The sequence below is a fragment of the Harpia harpyja genome, chromosome 16 (assembly GCF_026419915.1).
Source record: "Harpia harpyja isolate bHarHar1 chromosome 16, bHarHar1 primary haplotype, whole genome shotgun sequence".
Lineage (NCBI taxonomy): Eukaryota > Metazoa > Chordata > Aves > Accipitriformes > Accipitridae > Harpia > Harpia harpyja.
The window spans coordinates 6,799,830-6,816,644 of record NC_068955.1 but is presented as its reverse complement, the minus strand read 5'-3'; the positions used below and the strand labels follow the sequence as shown (position 1 = coordinate 6,816,644).

General features: G+C 56.8%; 1 protein-coding gene across 2 annotated transcripts; it reads right to left on the bottom strand.

Moving 5' to 3' along the window:
- Nucleotides 1–5,517: 5,517 nt before the first annotated feature.
- On the bottom strand, nt 5,518–16,060 carry SERINC2 (serine incorporator 2). Of its 2 annotated transcripts, XM_052811667.1 has the most exons (11): nt 15,946–16,060; nt 9,368–9,529; nt 8,613–8,800; nt 8,428–8,507; nt 8,137–8,274; nt 7,843–8,012; nt 7,663–7,753; nt 7,394–7,529; nt 6,844–7,056; nt 6,175–6,314; nt 5,518–6,040 (listed from the first exon to the last, which is right to left on the bottom strand). In XM_052811667.1, the coding sequence occupies exons 1-10, from the start codon at nt 15,982–15,984 to the stop codon at nt 6,176–6,178; spliced, it is 1,356 nt and encodes a 451-aa protein (XP_052667627.1). In that variant the 5' UTR covers nt 15,985–16,060; the 3' UTR covers nt 5,518–6,040; nt 6,175. The 2 variants fall into 2 exon arrangements, with proteins under 2 accessions (XP_052667627.1, XP_052667626.1); XM_052811666.1 differs by having other exon boundaries at nt 5,518–6,314.
- Nucleotides 16,061–16,815: the final 755 nt, after the last annotated feature.

Genomic DNA, 16,815 nt, shown 5'->3' with positions numbered 1-16,815 from the left:
CTGCAGCAACCTGTGTGTGTTACAGGAGCATGTGTTGGAATGAGGTTAGCTGGGGCGAGGCTGCTCCGCTGCCTTAGGGAGCTGCTGGAGATACAATCTGTTCCCACTCACATCGGCAGATATTTATAGATACAGATGTTTCTCTAGCAGCAGGGTTCAAGCTTGATTTTTTTTTTTTTTACTCCCTGTCTTCCTTCGCATCCCTCCTTTGCTCTTCAAAGCATTGCTGAAGGTAGAGAAAGCAGCTCCAGAAAGCAGCGGGGAGGCAGAGGGGTCACTCCCTGCTCTGGGCTTTTAGAAATAAAGTGTTTGAGTGGGATGAGGTGCCCCTGTGCAAGGCCGGGGGCACCTTCTTAGAAACCCACAAACCGCCACCCTGGACCACAGCTGGCAGCCAGCCCGGCTCAGAGCGGGCTCTGCCTCTGGGCACAGCAGCTGGAGAGCACCCAAGGGAGCGATATCAGCCCCGTTTCACTGGGTGGAAACCGCAGAGACTGATTCTCTGAAGGCAGGGAGGGAGCTGAGCCCGGGGCCAGGTCCCCTAGAGCACTCACGGTGCCTCCCCCAGCAGTAAAACTCCCCATGCTTCGGACCAGGGGATGCTTGATCCCTGCATCTGCAAAACAACACAGGGATATTTGGGGCTAAGTGGTGCTGGCCCATTTCCTCCCCCTGTGGTGGCTTTTCTCCCCTCCAAGGGGGTCCCTCTCACCCCTTCCCCAGGGCAGGGCTCAGCCCTGATGCCTGCCCATCACCGTGGGGCTCTGCTGGGCTCAAACACACACCGAGGAATCCTCACAGATGATGCTTGCCCACAAGCCCAGCCAAGCAGCTGTGATTTTGTAGCCCAGCTTGGCTTATTCCTCCTGCTGCTTTAACCCCACTGGTTCCCCAGCATCTTCCTACCCCAAGAAAGGTTGGTTGAACATCTTGGGAAAGAGAAAAGAACCACTGAAATAAATCTGTGCCCCGGGGGGGACAGCATTGGGCGATGCTGCCTCTGAGCGTTGTCTTTGGAGGCTGGGCAATGGCTTCGCTCCACAATTAATTATACATGCTCTGTGGTCCGTCTGGGAGGCATTAATGGCTCCAGATGCGGATCATGGGGCTCTGCGTGGCACTGTAAACATGCTGGAAGTCCAATTTGGATTTCCCCGGGTGCCTCATTTAAATGAATTATGTAAACGCTTTCCCCTCCTCTTTTGAGCAAAAGCCAGTCCGGCTGCTGCCCGATGTGTTAATCCCATGAATAAAATAAAAAACAAGGGAGACCATGCATTAAAGAGAATAAAACGATGCTGCGAAGCCCCTGGCAGCGCTGGCATCGCCTGGGGGCCGGGGCGGGCAGGGGAGAGGTTTGGGACTGCGGCTGCCCCTGTCACCCTGGACCTGGGCATTGCTGGAGGGTCCCCCCTCTGCGTGGCCCTAAACCCCTTGATAACCCGAGCAGCTCCAGGAGGGTACTGTCCCCATCCCTGGGTTTAAATTCAGTTTAATTTGGCAATGCAGTGATCACAGTTATCTTTTGTAAAGCAAACTGCTGAGTGACTTTGCGTGGGGTCCCCAATTTCACCCGTTACCGCTATTTCCCCCATATCCATCATTCTGAGGCGCCCCGTGCCCCAGGGAGAGCAAACTAGAGCACTTAAAGCCACATCAGTAGATAGTGCCCGTGCCGGTGTGTGGATTTCCTGGTACGTGCATGGTCTGATCCTGCTCTCCAGGCTGGGGCTGAGACTCGGGTGCCCAATGGGGAGGGACAAGCAGGGAGGGGACCCAGCCCAGGGCTGTGTTTTCTGCTGAGCGAAAGATGGCAGATGTTTGCTGATGAATTATTCACCCAGAAAATTAGAATGAAAAGGGTCACGCCACTTCTGAAACAAGGTGGCTGCGGGTGCTCCGGTCTGGCCCATGCCCGCCAATGGACCATTTACTGAAGCCACCAGGATCTGGAGGCCGACGATGCTATCTAAACCAGGCACGCTTTGGAGACAGCCCGTACCTCATCATCACTAGCAGAGCTGGAGCAACCAGCCCGTGCTGTATATTTAAATAACCAGCTAGCCTCCCAAAAGTATAGTTACGTGGGGACATTTCCTTTTGGAAGTGACGATCACCAAAAAAAAGGAAGTTTTTAGACCCTCACTGCCTCTATGCCCGTAGTGCAACATCCATGCACAAAAACTCTCCTTGGTGCCTCCCTTTTCCATCAGACCCGTGTGTGAGAGACTGAAAGAGTTAATGTCTCAAACATTGTGGTGGGACAAGTTCTGCTTAATGACAAACTCTCCTTAACAAGGAACCCTGCATAGCAAGGAACCCCAGGTGTAAAGCAGCCCAGCAGCACCCATCAGCAACAGGAGGGGGAGGCTGTGCCAGAGGGTGCACAGCTCCCTGGTCTGATAACGCTGTTCTGATGTGCTGAGCAGGACAGCTCACCATGCATGGCGAATGATCACGTCTGCAGGGAAGGGGAAGTTACTCCCCAAACGACCCCAAGCCCAAAGGCTCACAAACCACTCATGACACCTAATTAGCCTAATAAGTTTGAGTGCCCGCCCGAAGGAGGGACAAGGATGATAAAAGGACAGAAACTGAAGCCCCATGTGTGCAAGCCCACCGGGACTGGACCCCTCGGCTGACTGGACCAACGCTGGACCCAGGACTGGTGACATCTTTCGCTTCTCCCTCTCTCTCTCTCTTTTTTTTCCAGAATCCCTACACCTTATCCCTTTAGACATAAACTGTTGACCAAGTCTGGGACTAGGAGTAGATCCAGCCACCCCTAGGCGCGTCACGGAGAGGGAGTCTAGAAAGCAAGGGGGTCTGCTCTGAACCTTGGGACTCAACAGGAGGGCTCTCCTTATTGTCTTCCCTGAACTGATCCCCAAATAAGCAAGGCCTGTAGTATATGTTTGGTGATGTAGGGTTAGCACATTACACAGTTTACTGACATAGTTTCATGCCAATTTTTGTGGTGAGCATGCCAATTCTTGTGAGCGAATAGAAGTTGAGGTTTGTGAGTTAAAGGATCCCTGGTGTCGTTTCACCTTAATCCTGATCTGGGAATCAGCAAACCTGAGACATCATCCTGAGAAATTGGGACGTGACACCGTGATGCAAAGTCATGGCTGGGGAATCCCAGGCGTAATTCTGGGCTGTCCGGCAGCGTGTGCCTCTTAGGTTGTCACCCTGAGCTGGAGGGTGACAGCCTCCATGGATGCTCCCTGCAGCCTCTCCCGCAGGCTCAGGTGAGCTCAGAGGTGATGCCCAGCTGGCAGGGGGCTGCTTCCCATCCCCCCGCCTGTGGATGATGGGATATTTGGACTCAGAAACGGATCTTGCTTGCTAAGAAGCAAATGCAGAACAGCCACAACTCTCCATTCCCATGACAGGCACCAGGAGGGGATTGCGAGGGCCCAGACTGAACACTGCATCTCTGCCCATGAGCCTCACTCATGTCATGCTTAGGCCTGGGTTTTTTTGCCTTGCCATCAATCCATCTTTTTTTAATTTATTTATGTGCATTAAAATATACAGCTGGGGCTTGCAATAGCAGCCAGGCTTCTCTGTGGTTTGAACTCCTGCTTCGGGGGCTCTGCAGCTGGACGAATGTGAATAGCTAAATAGAGTCGGATGGGACAGTCACATCATAGGGGGAATAACGCACCATGGGGAGGTTTTCCTATGCTGAAACCCAAACTCAAAGGATGCTGGCGGCAGCATGGCTTGGCAGCTGTAGCAGCACGGCCAGAGTCACCCCGCCTCAGTTTCCTTAGTTGTTTTGGGGCTGCAATGCTCATTACATTGAGGTGTATTTGCTAATGGTTTGAAACATCTCCTAAAGAAAACAGCAAGCAAAGATTATTCTTATTTAAATAAATAATGGATAGGTGGCATGAAGTGAAAATAAATCTCGTAGCAGACCCTTGTGCAATCCAGGCCTTCCCAAGCCAAGGGAACGAGCACATTGCTGCTCACTGTTGGCTTATTCCAGCAGCGTCACACTGGAACTCTTTGGACATAGCTGGAGAGCCAAACGAAAGAGTAAGGATTTCTTGTTTCAGAGAAAATCCCAGGGACAAGGCATTTTGGTGGTAGCTAGAGACTCGCTGCTGGCTCAGCTGGAGACTTGGGACGCCCTGTCACCGTGTCACCTCCAGCTGCCGCTATGTCACGTTGGCAAGTGTCACTTGCCCAAGGCGCCTGTGAGGATATTCGAGTCACCCAGGTGCCGGTCAGCTCCCTGGTGCGTTGCAGCCGGTTGCACAGCTGGTCTGCAGCGGGGGCTCCCGCAGCTCCCCCACCTACGTGGCCTGGGCTGGAGTGGCAAAGGTTGGGGGCATCTGCAAACACACTGCTGGGGGTGCATCTGCCCCCCCAGTTTCTGCCCAGGCCACACACCCCAGCCAAGGCTGCCCACCCCAGCGCTGCCCGTACACCCCAGCGCGGGTTGCCCGCAGGACGCAGGGTGCGGGATGAAGGACGCGGGATGCAGAACACGCGATGAAGGCTGCGGCATGAGGGGTGCTGGCAGCGGGGCGCAGGGACCCGGGTTTTGGGAGCAGGGAGCCGGGTTTTGGGTGCAGGGAGCCGGGTTTTGGGCGCAGGGAGCCGGGTTTTGGGTGCAGGGAGCCGGGTTTTGGGCACAGGGAGCCGGGTTTTGGGCGCAGGGAGCCGGGTTTTGGGCGCAGGGAGCCGGGTTTTGGGCGCAGGGAGCCGGGTTTTGGGTGCAGGGAGCCGGGTTTTGGGTGCAGGGAGCCGGGTTTTGGGCGCCGCGGGCCGGGTGCGGCAGCGCGAGCTGCCAGCGCCCCCTGGTGGCTGCGGCCCGTCCCCGGCCGAGCCGCTCGGCGCCCCCCCCGGCCCTGCCCGCTGCCCGCCGGCCGGGCCCGGCCCCCTCCTCCCGCACAAAGCGAGCCTGGCCACGGGGATGGGCCGAATCGCGGCTCCGGCACCGGGCAGGGCCCGGGGGGGGGGCCCTTTCCCTGGGAGCCCCGGCTGGGGTGGGCGACGGGCACCTCCCGCCTCCCACCGCCGCTGCAGGACAGGGATCCCCCCCCGCCCTCCGCCAGAGCGTGCACCCACCTGGGGTCACCCCCCCACCCCGTCGGGGCGCACCCCTGCACGGGATACACCCCAGCGTGTGACACCCTTCCATGGCGCCCACCCCCATCCCCCGGTGCCCCCGGGCACGGTGGGCACCCCTACGCTGCGTGCACCCCACCGTGTTGCGCGCCCCACGTCGCGCACTCCGCTTTGCTGACCGCCACCACCTGCCCTGCGAGCGACGTGCCCTCCTCCGGCGGCAGCTCTCGGGGTCCCACAGGCTGGCAACAGGGTCCAGGGCTCCAAGCCGCCGTGCCCCCCCGAAGCGATGCCACCCCTGCCTGCACCCACGGGGCAGCCAGCTGCGGCCTCACCCCGGCGTTAGGTCTCTTTAATACATTTCTCCTCCTCCACCTCCCATGCACCCAGCACACACGGCAGGAAAAACCCCAGAAGGACACATCTGCCAGGTTTATTCCAAACAAGACTTTATTAACAAGGCAAGACATTGGGGCCAGGCCAGCACAGCCTGCGGGAAACCCGACCTGTCCTCCAGCAAGGACTAGGGACCCACTGTCCCACAGGGAGGGCTGGGCAGGAGAGCCCTCGAGGAGTTGGGGCCACTGCTGAGGCTGGGGGGTGCAGTGGGACATCTGCCTCCAGCCACAAATCCCCGAGATTCATTTTCCTCCAGGCTGTTTTGGAAGGCAACAGCGGCCAGGTCCTGGGTCCTGGTACACAGCCGGTCCCCAGAGCCCCTCCAAAAGGCACCGCGGTCCCGGGGCACCAAGCGAGACGACGACAGCAGCTGGTGAAAACCAAACCCTCCCAAGGCAAGGCGGTGGTCTCCGCTAGAAGAGGGTGTGGAGGTACCGCCAAAGGCACCGACAAACATGGAGATGATAAGAGCTTTATAAACATCTTCAAGTTTTTCTCAGCCCTTGCTGATTTTCCCTGCTTGGCACTTCATCCCTTTCAAATTAAAACAGAAAACCTGCAAGAAGGCACAACCCAGCATAGCAGCTCCAGCATGCAGAACCTGAGGCCGAGGCAGAGCTAGGGCTGTCCCCGGCCTCCAGGGACAAGGCCACGGTGGCTCCAACCCGGCAGCAGGATGCCCGGGGCCACCTTAGCTGAAGTCCCGGTTCGGCAGCACCAGCGGAGCCACCAACGTCCAGAGGTAGAGCAGGAGCCCGGCCCAGCTGGAGCAGATCTTCACCCACACGGCCGTCCAGGGGCTCGTCAGCACCCGCAAGCTCTCATCTGGCCTGAAACAGCAAACAAGCAGGCGGCACCCATCACTGTGCTGCGCCTGCAGGGTGGCATGGCGAGCATGGCGGGCAGCAACTGCGCTGGGGAAGGATGGAGGCTGCGAGCACCGAGCCACGGGTGCAATGCAAAGAGCATGGAGGAGAGAGCGGAGGAGCCCCGTGCCTGCAGCCACGCAGCTCCCAGCAGCCGCGCAGCTCCCTGCAGCTCACCCAGGGGATGTGACCCCACCGCTGCAGCCTACAGCACCCCAGGGGCTGGGTCCCTGCTCCCCCCACATCCCAAGGGATCCCGGGCTGCACCAGAAGATGCTGCAGTAGACAGATAGTGAGCCCAGGCACAACCTGCCACAGGCAGCCCTATGCTACCTAAAAATAATTAACACGATTAGGGTGCACATTAAGTGGGCTTGCACACAGACGCATCTCAGCAAACAGCTCTGCCCAGCGCAAGAGCAGGGAGGACACCAGGAGAAGCGGACGCAGAGGAAGGGGGACAGTCCCCGGTCCCCACGGGAGCTCTGCCCACCTGTACCAGTTGGTGAGAGTCATCATGATGTAGAGGGCAGCGAGGAGGAGGCAGAGGTGAAAGAAGGTGTAGTTGTAGGACACGCCGTCCTGCTCGTTGTCGTAGGCACGGTGCAGCCCGCTCTCCACGGCCGCCGCCTCGCCGCCCGCACCGGCCGCGCTTTCCTCCGTCAGCATCAGCTTGTTGACCTGCGGGTGGTCCGAGGAGCGGACGCTGCAGGCAGAGGGAGAGCAGGCTCAGGGCTGCCTGCCCGCTGCCTCCTCGGCTGCCCCCCAGCCCGAGTGGGGCCATCCCTGGGACAGGCAGGGCAGTTTGCGGGACGCAGCTTGTGCGGAAACCCTAAAAGCTGCACCCACAACCCCTCAGGGCAGCCTGCCCCTGTCCCTGGGGACCGGGACGGCTTTGCAAGAGGCACTTAGTGACAAAAACCCTGGACCAAGCTGCGACCTCCCCTCCAGCATCGTCTTTCCCTAAAAGTCTCCCGATGCCTCTCTGCTGCGGGCAGGCAGAGGGACAGTGCAGTCCCCGGGGACATGAGCCAAGTCCTCACCTGATGAAGAGGGTGCAGAGGATGAAGATTATCAGCCCCACAATGCTGGGGGCATCCCACCAGGTTGTCAGCGGCTGGGTGGCTGTCACCGAGCTGGTGCTGTTCCTCACCAGCAGCGTGGGGTTACAGGTCTGGGCTGGGGAGGACACACAGGGAGTTCAGCACCTTTCCTCAGCCCCCAGACACCCAGGGGTGCAAAGCAACCACCCCAGCATGTGGTCCTGCCCTGTGCACCCCCCCTCCCGAACCCAAGGCCGCATCCTGCTTACTTGGTACATTGGCCAGGGCGGACCAGGTGACGTAGATGGTGTAGAGGGTGATGAGGGACGCCTGCAGCAGCCCCGAGTGCGGCTGAGCATCCTGCAAACGCAACGGCGGGTGCTCAGGGCTGGTCGTGTACCCTGCGGTGTCATGGCCACCGGCCTCCCAGGTGCCCCCCACCACCTCACCTGGATCTTGGGCAGTATGGACACAGCAGAGATGATGAAGCAGAGGATGAGGTTGATGCTGATGAGGACCTTGCCCTCCGTGCAACCCTCGGGCTTGGTGTAGTAGATGTAGAGCAGCACTATGGCCGCAATGGAGGTGGCATAGAAGATGAAGGTGATGATGCAAAGAGCTGAGGGAGAAAGCAAAAAGGAATGAGGCTGGAGCAGAGCCCGAGTCTCCACGAGCTCAGTGTCACCCACCCCCAGGATGAGCTTCCCCATCCCTAAACCCTCTGCGGTGCCAGCCGTACCGACCTGCGTACCAGCCCTTGGCATTGCTCTCGCCCGCATTGTGCAGCCACAGCTGGCTCCAGGAGTGGGCGAAGTCGATGAGGAGGACAAGCTGGATGAGGATGAAGAGGAAGGAGCCGACCACACCAAAGTAAAACCAGACTTGAGGGGAAGAGAAAAACCAGTTAAGAACAGGGAAAATGGGAATTTGGCAATGGGGCACATGGCAGCAGGGATGCCAGCTCCAGCACCAGGTTTGATCCTGTGCTGAGGGTTAACCCAGAGATGCAGAGGACAGCGTGGGCAGCTCCTCACCTGAGGTGAAGGCACCGTCAGGGATGTAGAAGGCCCCCACCGTGATCCCCACCAGCACCAGGAACTTGAAGAACCAGAAGCTGTGGCAGGAGAGAGGAGGCACGGTCTGCAAGCAGGAACCCAGCGGGGAAGAGGGGGGCTGGCCCTTCCCCACACCAGCATCCCCCCCAGGGACGAACGCTCACCCGTTCTGCACGGCGGCTCGCGGGTCCTTGCTGCTGCGCACGCACACCATGAGCAGAGCGAAGAGGAAGAAGAAGGCAGCCATGGCGAAGCCCATGCGGTACACGGCTTTGTGGCCCAGGAAGCTGCTGCAGTCGACGTGGGTCTGGACCCCCAGGACCGACCCGCTGCCTTCACAGAAGCCGGGGAGCTGCAAAGGCGACGGGAGGGTGAGCATCACCCCAGCATCCCGCACCCACCGCGAGCCCTGGTGCCACCAAAGATGGGCCAGCCCAGGATTGCTCCACTGCCACCCATAAAGCAAGCGGTTGGCCTTCTTGGGGACAGCGGTGGGGTGACACAGCTAAAGCCACCCTGCAGGTCAGTGGAAAGCTGGGATGAAACCAGCATTTCCCCAAAACCCTAGCCCAGCCTTGGCATTAGCTCAGCCGGCAGACCTCAGCTCCCTGCATCTGAAGACCCACCTCCATGACTTGCAAGTCACTTGGCCAGTGGAACCCCAAAAACAGGATGTAGGAAACTTTCCTGGGAGACATCCGGGCAAACTAGATAATGCATGAAATTATCCCACTGCATTTTCCCTTCCGTGGAAAGCTGGGGTTAATAACAACCTCTCCCAGTGAGATGCTCAGAAAAAAAGGAACAGAAGCAACATCATGCCCCAAAAATTCACTTTCTGATTCAGTCTCATGTACCTGCCACAAGTTAAACCTCTTCCCCCTGGTGAACAAGCCCAGGACCTCCAGGAGTTATTTACCTTGTGCAGCTCCTTCTCCACGCCAGGGATTATCATAATGATGGACACAAGGGTGCCGAGGAAGAGGAAGAAGGTGAAGAGGAGGCGCGAGACAGTGGAGTTCTTGGCCGAGGGGCAGCAGCCACAGAGCAGGCATGGCGCAGAGCCGCAGAGACAGGACACCTGCAACGAGAGCATCGCCGCATCGGAGGGGTCAAAATTGTCCCCAAAACACGTGCCCAGGTCGAACCGTAAGGAGAACTGCCCAGCAATCCACAATGCTGCACCAGGGGCTTTGCTTAGAGCTTCTCGCCAGCCAGCATCGCAACCTGTACCCTGTGGGACCTAACGGAAATGGCCCCAAATCCCCCCAAAAAGTTGCTGAAAACCAAAAAAGCCATGGGAACGGGTTCACTGTAATAACCAACCAACTTGGAAAATGACACCAAGAGTCTGGGAGACACCCTCATCTTCTTTTTTGCTCCCCAGCAATTGCATGCAAAAAAAGGCTCTGGTCCAAACAAAGCACTGCCCTGCAGGAGCTTCTTTTCTTTACCAAATAAAATGAGTTTGTAAAATAATTTAAAGCTGCCTTTCCAATCCAATACAGTGCCATGGTTTAACCCCAGCCAGCAATTAAGCACCATGCAGCCACTCACTCACTCCCCCCCGACCCGGTGGGATGGGGGACAGAATTGGGAAAAAAAAAGTAAAACTCATGGGTTGAGATAAAGACAGTTTTAATAGGACAGAAAAGAAAGGGGGGGAAATAAATATTATTATTATTATTATTATTATTATAGTAATAATAGAATATACAAAACAAGTGACACACAATACAATTGACCCCGAGCCACAGTGTCCCCCGGCCAGCTCCCCCCAGTTTATATACTGGGCATGACATCACATGGTATGGAATACCCCTTTGGCTCGTTTGGGTCAGCTGTCCTGGCTGTGTCCCCTCCCAACTTCACGTGCACCCCCAGCCTCTGCTGGCAGGACAGTATGAGCAGCTGAAAAGTCCTTGACTTAGTATAAACACTGCTTAGCAACAACTAAAACATCGGTGTGTTACCAACATTATTCTCATCTTAAATCCCAAACACAGCACTATACCAGCTACTAGGAAGAAAATTAACTTTATTCCAGCCAAAACCAGGACATACAGGATGGGGAAAACACTGATATCAGCATCATGGGGAAACTAGCTTGTTCTGCCATCCTTCCCCTTCCCCAAAGGCCACTTTACAGGTGGGGAAACTGAGGCACAGCATCCCTGGGAGTCCATGGTGGGTCCTGGGTTTCTAAAGCCAGCATTGGCAGCACTGCCAGGTGCATGCTCACTCCAGGGTCTCCCATTGCTGTGGGGAGCTGGGCAACTGGGGAAAACCCAGCTTAACGAAACCCAACCTTACTACCTAGTGAAACACTGGCAGGGGTTTCCTGCACAAGGATTGTGCAGCATAAGGCTTGCAGGGAGAAAAAGGAAATTTTTATTAAACTATATTCTTAGACTTCCCTGGTTCCTGCAAGCCATCGCCAGAGAAGCGTTATGGAGATGCCGTTTGCATCCCACCAGCTCGACTGGGCTGGGCTGAGTTGAGTTTTGCTGCTCCAGTATACACTGTTGTCACCAGCTTGTCCGACAATTTGGGTATCTACCTGCCTATTCAATATCTACAAAGTTTGGGAGTGCATCAATCATTTGCCTTAGAGGAAGAACAGCTGCAGGGGTTTTGCATAACAAGTTTTAAAGCCCATGACGGGGCAGGAATGCAGGATATGGCCATAGCCAGCCCTGACTGTGACATCCCTGAGCTGGGTGGGGAAGATTTTCAGCCTCTTAATCACCCATGCCACCCCCAGGATCTCCTGGCTTGCGGCCACATCCTGAAACCCCTATTTTCCCAAAAGAGGGTGAAGTTGGAGAATAACTAGGGCATTTTCAGGCAAGAGAATGGAAGAAGCTTTTTGGGATGGCCTGTCACTGCTGGGTCACTAATCCACTATGTCATGTGAGCAGAAGGTCCCATGTTCAATATTTGGGGAAAAAATAGGGGAATAAGGTATCTCTCGGGTTTGCATTGAAGACGCTGCACTCTTGGGATTTATCGGGGTTGGTTGGGGAAGTAAACCCAACATCTCACATCAAGGCAAAGCAGGTGTCTGTGCCCTCCTGGCCGCTGAACCAGGAGCCAGCGTTGACTCCATGTAAACAAACAGATGGGCTAAAATGCTAAATAAAACATCAAGGGACCCAAAAACTAAATTAAAACTAAATTCCCAACTCTGCCCCACTCCCCATGGTGTAAGCGGGAACAGTGAGGCTCTCGGGACAGACAGCCGAAGCAATGCAGCAGCAAAATACACCCCAAGTCCTCTAAAATGGGGAAACTTCAGGCTATTTACTTTTTTTTTAATATCTCAGTGAAGCCATCACAAGCCCACAGCCTCCCCTGTCCCACGCACCGGCCCAGGGAGCAAAGAGAAATCCCCAAGCAGGTACTGGCAAGCTTCCAGCTACAGGTATTGCCTAGAGACCAACAGGAATTAAATATTCGGAGTTTGTTTAAAATACTACTGCTTTGCTTTTTAAATATTTTTCTGTAGCTAAAACACATTTCCAAATCCACTTATTTAAAAATTTAGACCATTGGGCGTTTTTAACTCCTGTATCACAGGCAGCTTCTTCCTAGGAAATCCTGTGACCATCTCTGGTCCTCAGCAAACTACCTTCCCCCTACTTACAAGCTAACTTCATTGATTTATTTTGCTTTTGATACTTCATTTCTTCCCTTTGAACAGCTCTTCCTGTCCTGCACTTGAGACGCATCAGCCAGCCAGATGCACTTGCAAGCAGGAGAAGGGTTCAGCTCTCTCCCACTATTAAGGCATGCGCACGTGTTGTGTGTTTATTATGGCTATGTACTTCCTAATTGTGCCCAGCAATCAATATTAATTAAATATCACTAAGTATCAACACAAATGTACATTTCTCATGTGTAAGAAATGGACGTGGCAGAAAAGAAAACCAGATGTTGAGCTGCTCTGTGCGCAAGACATCAAACCTGCAGCTCCCTCATCCAGGATGCTCACGGATGCTCATGAGCGATCACTTTGATGCCCCCGAATCACTAGAGGTGGCTTTGAATTTCTTTTTGAAACATAAGCACATCATCATTTGAGAAAAATCACCTCCTTCCTGACTTATTGCTCTCTACCCACATCCCAGCCCCACATCCCAGCCCCACCAGAGGCTGTGTTGAGCTGACGGTACCCACGGGAGCTGGGATGGGTGAGAGAGCCCCCGCATCCCACAAGGACCCTCATTCCACCTCTCCAGGAGCTGCTCAAGGGACATCACTTCATGTTTTCAACCTGAAGGCAAGAAAAAATGGCCTTCAGTTAGAGATTGCTTCCTTTCAGGCTCATTAAATGCACCACTTGCACAAGAATGCATTTAAATGTGCCACCGCTACAGTATTTCCCCTTCTAATAAAAAAAAGAAAACAAAAATCCCTTTTAAGGCAGAATTACTGCATTACTTCACCTGACCTAGCAAAGCACCTTAGTGCACCCTTAACTTTAAGCACATCAATACCTCCAGCTCCTCTCCTTTTGGTGCCAACTGAAACAAAAAGCACCAGTCCTAAAATCACTGAAACCAGCCTGGAAAATCATGAGGTTTACTGTTGTTCAGGAGGTTGTTGGATTTGAGGGTTCAGCCTCACATCCAAACACCACCGAAGACTTGCAGGAGGCACAGGCTTGGGTGTCACGTTTTCCCCGGGGTCAGTGCAGGTGGATGGGGGTGCAGGGGTGTCTGCAGGGCCAGAATGGAGCTGGGCTGAAGGAAATCCTTGCTCCACGTGCAGCCTCCAAACCCTGTGGTTGACCTCTGGGAAAGCTGCAGTTGGATGAGGTAGTTTCTAGTATGAGGTTTTGGGGAGCCCACAGCATCCCTGGAGCCCACCGGAGGTTTATTTTCAAGGATGACTCTTAGAGGGCCAAGCTCCATGGCAATATTTCAGGTTTTACAGCCTTTTGCAACCATGGGACGGCAACTGCCGAGGTAATGGGGTACAGAAGCCCAGTTCTGCTGACCTGCTTTGTGCAGCAGTAATGCGAGAGTCCCGTGTCACCCGGTGCCTTTTTTCACGGCTCCTGGTGCCCTTCTTGGGTATCCCCCTCTAAGCACCTTTGCAAAGGAAGCAGATCCCTTGTGCCATGTGCTAACCTGACCTGCTGCCCAGGAACCTCTTGAATTCAGTCTTTCTCTTTAAAAAACAAATGGGTTAAGAGCAAGGAAAATCCTCCCGTGTTAAGCCAGCACTGGACACCCTTTGATACACCTCCTTTCAAAGACTTTCAAAGATGCCTGTAAGTATGAACATGGCCAACGGCCAAACAGCAGGATGGAAAACGCCAACCGAGGGAAGTGGCTGCAGCATGAGAGTGGTGGATTAATGAGGAAGCATCGGTTTTCAGCTGCTGCAGATGAAAGATTAACCTCTCCAGTTTCGCTGTCGACTTCCTCATTAAATCCAGCTCACCTCCAGTGCGACTTGCATGTAAGGGCTGCTGTGCCTCCCCTGCCTGGTGACTAGGAGAGCGTGGCCGGAGCCAGACAAGTACTGTCCACCCAGTCCAACACAGGGAAATGGAACAACATGAACCCAGCAACACCAGTCCAACTACATCAACCAACACCACCACCCAAACAACACCCAAACAACACCAGTCCAACTACACCAGCTCAACTGCACCAGCCTAACAACAGCCCAACCACACCAGCCCAACACCACCAGCCCAACACCACCAGCCCAACACCACATCTTCTGCAAGCTGCCCTCGCCCCAGCAAACCCAGGGAGGCAGAGACTGAGTCAACCAAAAGCAATGCCGCGCAACCAGTCTTTATCTCCTGTTAAATGAATAACCCGGCAGGTTAATCAGTACCAAACCCACGGGATCAGGCACAGGCTCGGGAGGCTGGTGGCTCTCATGTCTGGCAGGTGGCTTTGCATTGGTACAACGAGGCTGATAGTCCCCATGAGGTGCCCAAACCATGCCAGAGGGCTGCACTTGCCCCTGGGGTTTGCTTTGGCTTGGGCAGGCTTCTGCTGGCAAACACCAACCCTGTCCCGCAAGGAAGGCAGCTCGAGACCACCGCACTGCTCGTGGCAGCGGTGGGCAGCCTGGCAAATCACCGGAGGCAGAGAAAGGGAAATTTTTTCTCACATGGTGCAAAGTTTCACTCAGGAACAGCTTGTAGAGTTTTAACGGGACAGTGCTGAAGAGATGGCTTGACAATCTGATGCTGCTTTGAGTCAAATGATGCAGGCTGACCAGAAGGACTTAGTTCAGATTTTCTTGTTAAAAATTAAAAAAAATACAAAGATTGGGGGTTTTCTTTGGTTTGGGGGGGTGGGGGTTTTTTCCCCTGTTGTGGTTTTTCAGTTCAGAACTGAGCTAAAACCCCCCCTTTAGCCAATCAGCCCCACTGGAAGGAATAAGAGAACTAAACCTGTATAGCAACTCTATCCTGTTACCACGGCCTGGGCCAGAATAGGTTTTTTGGGGAAAAAATCCAGAACTAGGCCAGAAACCTCCCCAGCCCTGCTCCAGAGTAACTCCCAGCTTTTCCGATACCTGCCCATAAGAAAAAATACCGGACATGTTACAGACGGAAGCCTTGCAGACCGCCCTCCATCCGATCTTACATTTCAAAAGCTCCCGCTCGTTAAACCTCCAAAACTTTGAGGTCAAGTTGCAAAACTGGCCCCATTTCCAGGTTTCCAGGCCAGCGGCTCTTGGGTTGGTCTCACAGCCCTGCCTTGGCCCCGTGCCCGCAGGTGAGGCAACGCCAGGGAAGGCGACGCCGGCCGTGGGCAGCCGCCTGCGTCACTGGGCACGGCACCCCGAATCACGCACACTGCATCACCGGGTATGGCACCCCGAATCACGCACCCTGCACCCTCCCTGGGCCACGGCACCCCACGCAGAGCCTCCCCCACCCATGGACCCGCACCCCCCCATCCTGGCTCTTACTCCATCCCCAGCCCCCCACTTTGGGGCTCGGCAGTGAGAACCGGGCAGGACCCCCGGCCCCTCAGCATTGCATGGGTGCAGCAGGACTGGACCCCCCCCAGTGTATCAGGGCAGGGGGACCAGGACCCCCCCACTCCCCCAGGTGCGGGGGGGCGTCACTCCTCCAGCTCCCCACATCCCCCAAGCGCACTGGGGTCCTCTCTGGGTCTCCCCTGCGCACCCCCGGGTGCAGTGGGATGCCCTCCTCCGGGGGTCCCCTCCATCCCCCCGGGTGCAGCACGGCGCACCCTCCGGGCTTCCCTTGGACCCCCCCCCCCCCCCGCGTCTCCTCCGCCCCCCCGGGTGCACCGGGGCCCATCCCCGGGGTGCCCCTCAGACCTCCCCGGGCCTCCCCTGAACCCTCCTCCGGACCCCCGGCAGCAGCGGCTCCCCCGCCCCCGGGCCGCGCCCGCCGCTGCGGCGCTGGGACCCGGCGCAGCCCCGCTCCCCGCCTCGGTCCCGTTCCCCCCCCCCCCCCCGCCGCCGCTCCCCTCCCGGGCCGGCACTCACGCAGCTGAGCAGGGAGCAGACGCCGAGACAGGCCCCCATGGTGCGGCCGCGGCTGCCGCCCGCTCCCCGCTCCCCGCTCCCCTCCGCCGCCGCCGCCGCGCTGGCTCCGCCCGGGCCGGCCCCGGGGCACCGAGCTCGGGGCGCGTCGCTCCCGCCGCGCCTCCCCCCGGGGCGGCCCCCGCGGCGGCGGGGGCGGGTCCCGGGTCCCTCCCGGCCGCAGGGGAGCCCCTCCACCGCCGCCCCGAGCCCCTCGGGCCGGGGGAGCGGCAGCCCCGGCCCCTCCTTCACCGCTGGCCGCCGAGGGGACCCCACCGACACCGTGGGCCCGGGCCGGAGCGGGGGCTCTGGGGAGGATGGCCAGGCCCGCAGCGCCGGGGGTCTCTTTCTTTCCCCTCGAAGCAGCCCGCGGGACGGGCCCGGCTCCTCCGGAGGCAGCTCGGGGTCCCGAGGGGTGTTTTGAGTGTGTTCGCGGTGAACCGGGTCCCCTCGGAAAGGCCGGGTCGGGGGTCGGGTCCCCCCCGCCGCCTGTCCCCAAGAGCAGCTGAGGGTGCTGCGGGGAGCCTGGGGTCACCTGGCACCCGGCTCCAGGAGAGAAATTAATGAAGCCCTGGGATTTTTGGTGGTTGAATACCGCTTGTGCAGCCTGATGTGACCTTGCTGAGAGCTGCCGAGGGCAGACATGGGGTCAGTGACTGCGCCTGAGGCCCAGGAAGAGCAGAGTGCTGGGCTACTCCTGGCCATCAAGTCCTACAAGTCCAGCACGCCCACCAGCTCCAGCCCACCCACCGTCTCAGAATCACAAAATCACAGCATGGCTGAGGCTGGCCAGGACCTCTGGAGGTCATCTGGTCCAACCCCCCTGCTCAAGCA

Coding starts and splice junctions, on each gene's coding strand:
- SERINC2 (XM_052811666.1), bottom strand. CDS start 15,984: ATGGGGGCCTGTCTCGGCGTCTGCTCCCTGCTCAGCTGC. Junction 7,530..7,662: donor CGCCCTGGCCAATGTACCAA/GTAAGCAGGATG, acceptor TGTCCTCCCCAG/CCCAGACCTGTAACCCCACG. Junction 7,057..7,393: donor CTCTGCACCCTCTTCATCAG/GTGAGGACTTGG, acceptor CTCTGCCTGCAG/CGTCCGCTCCTCGGACCACC.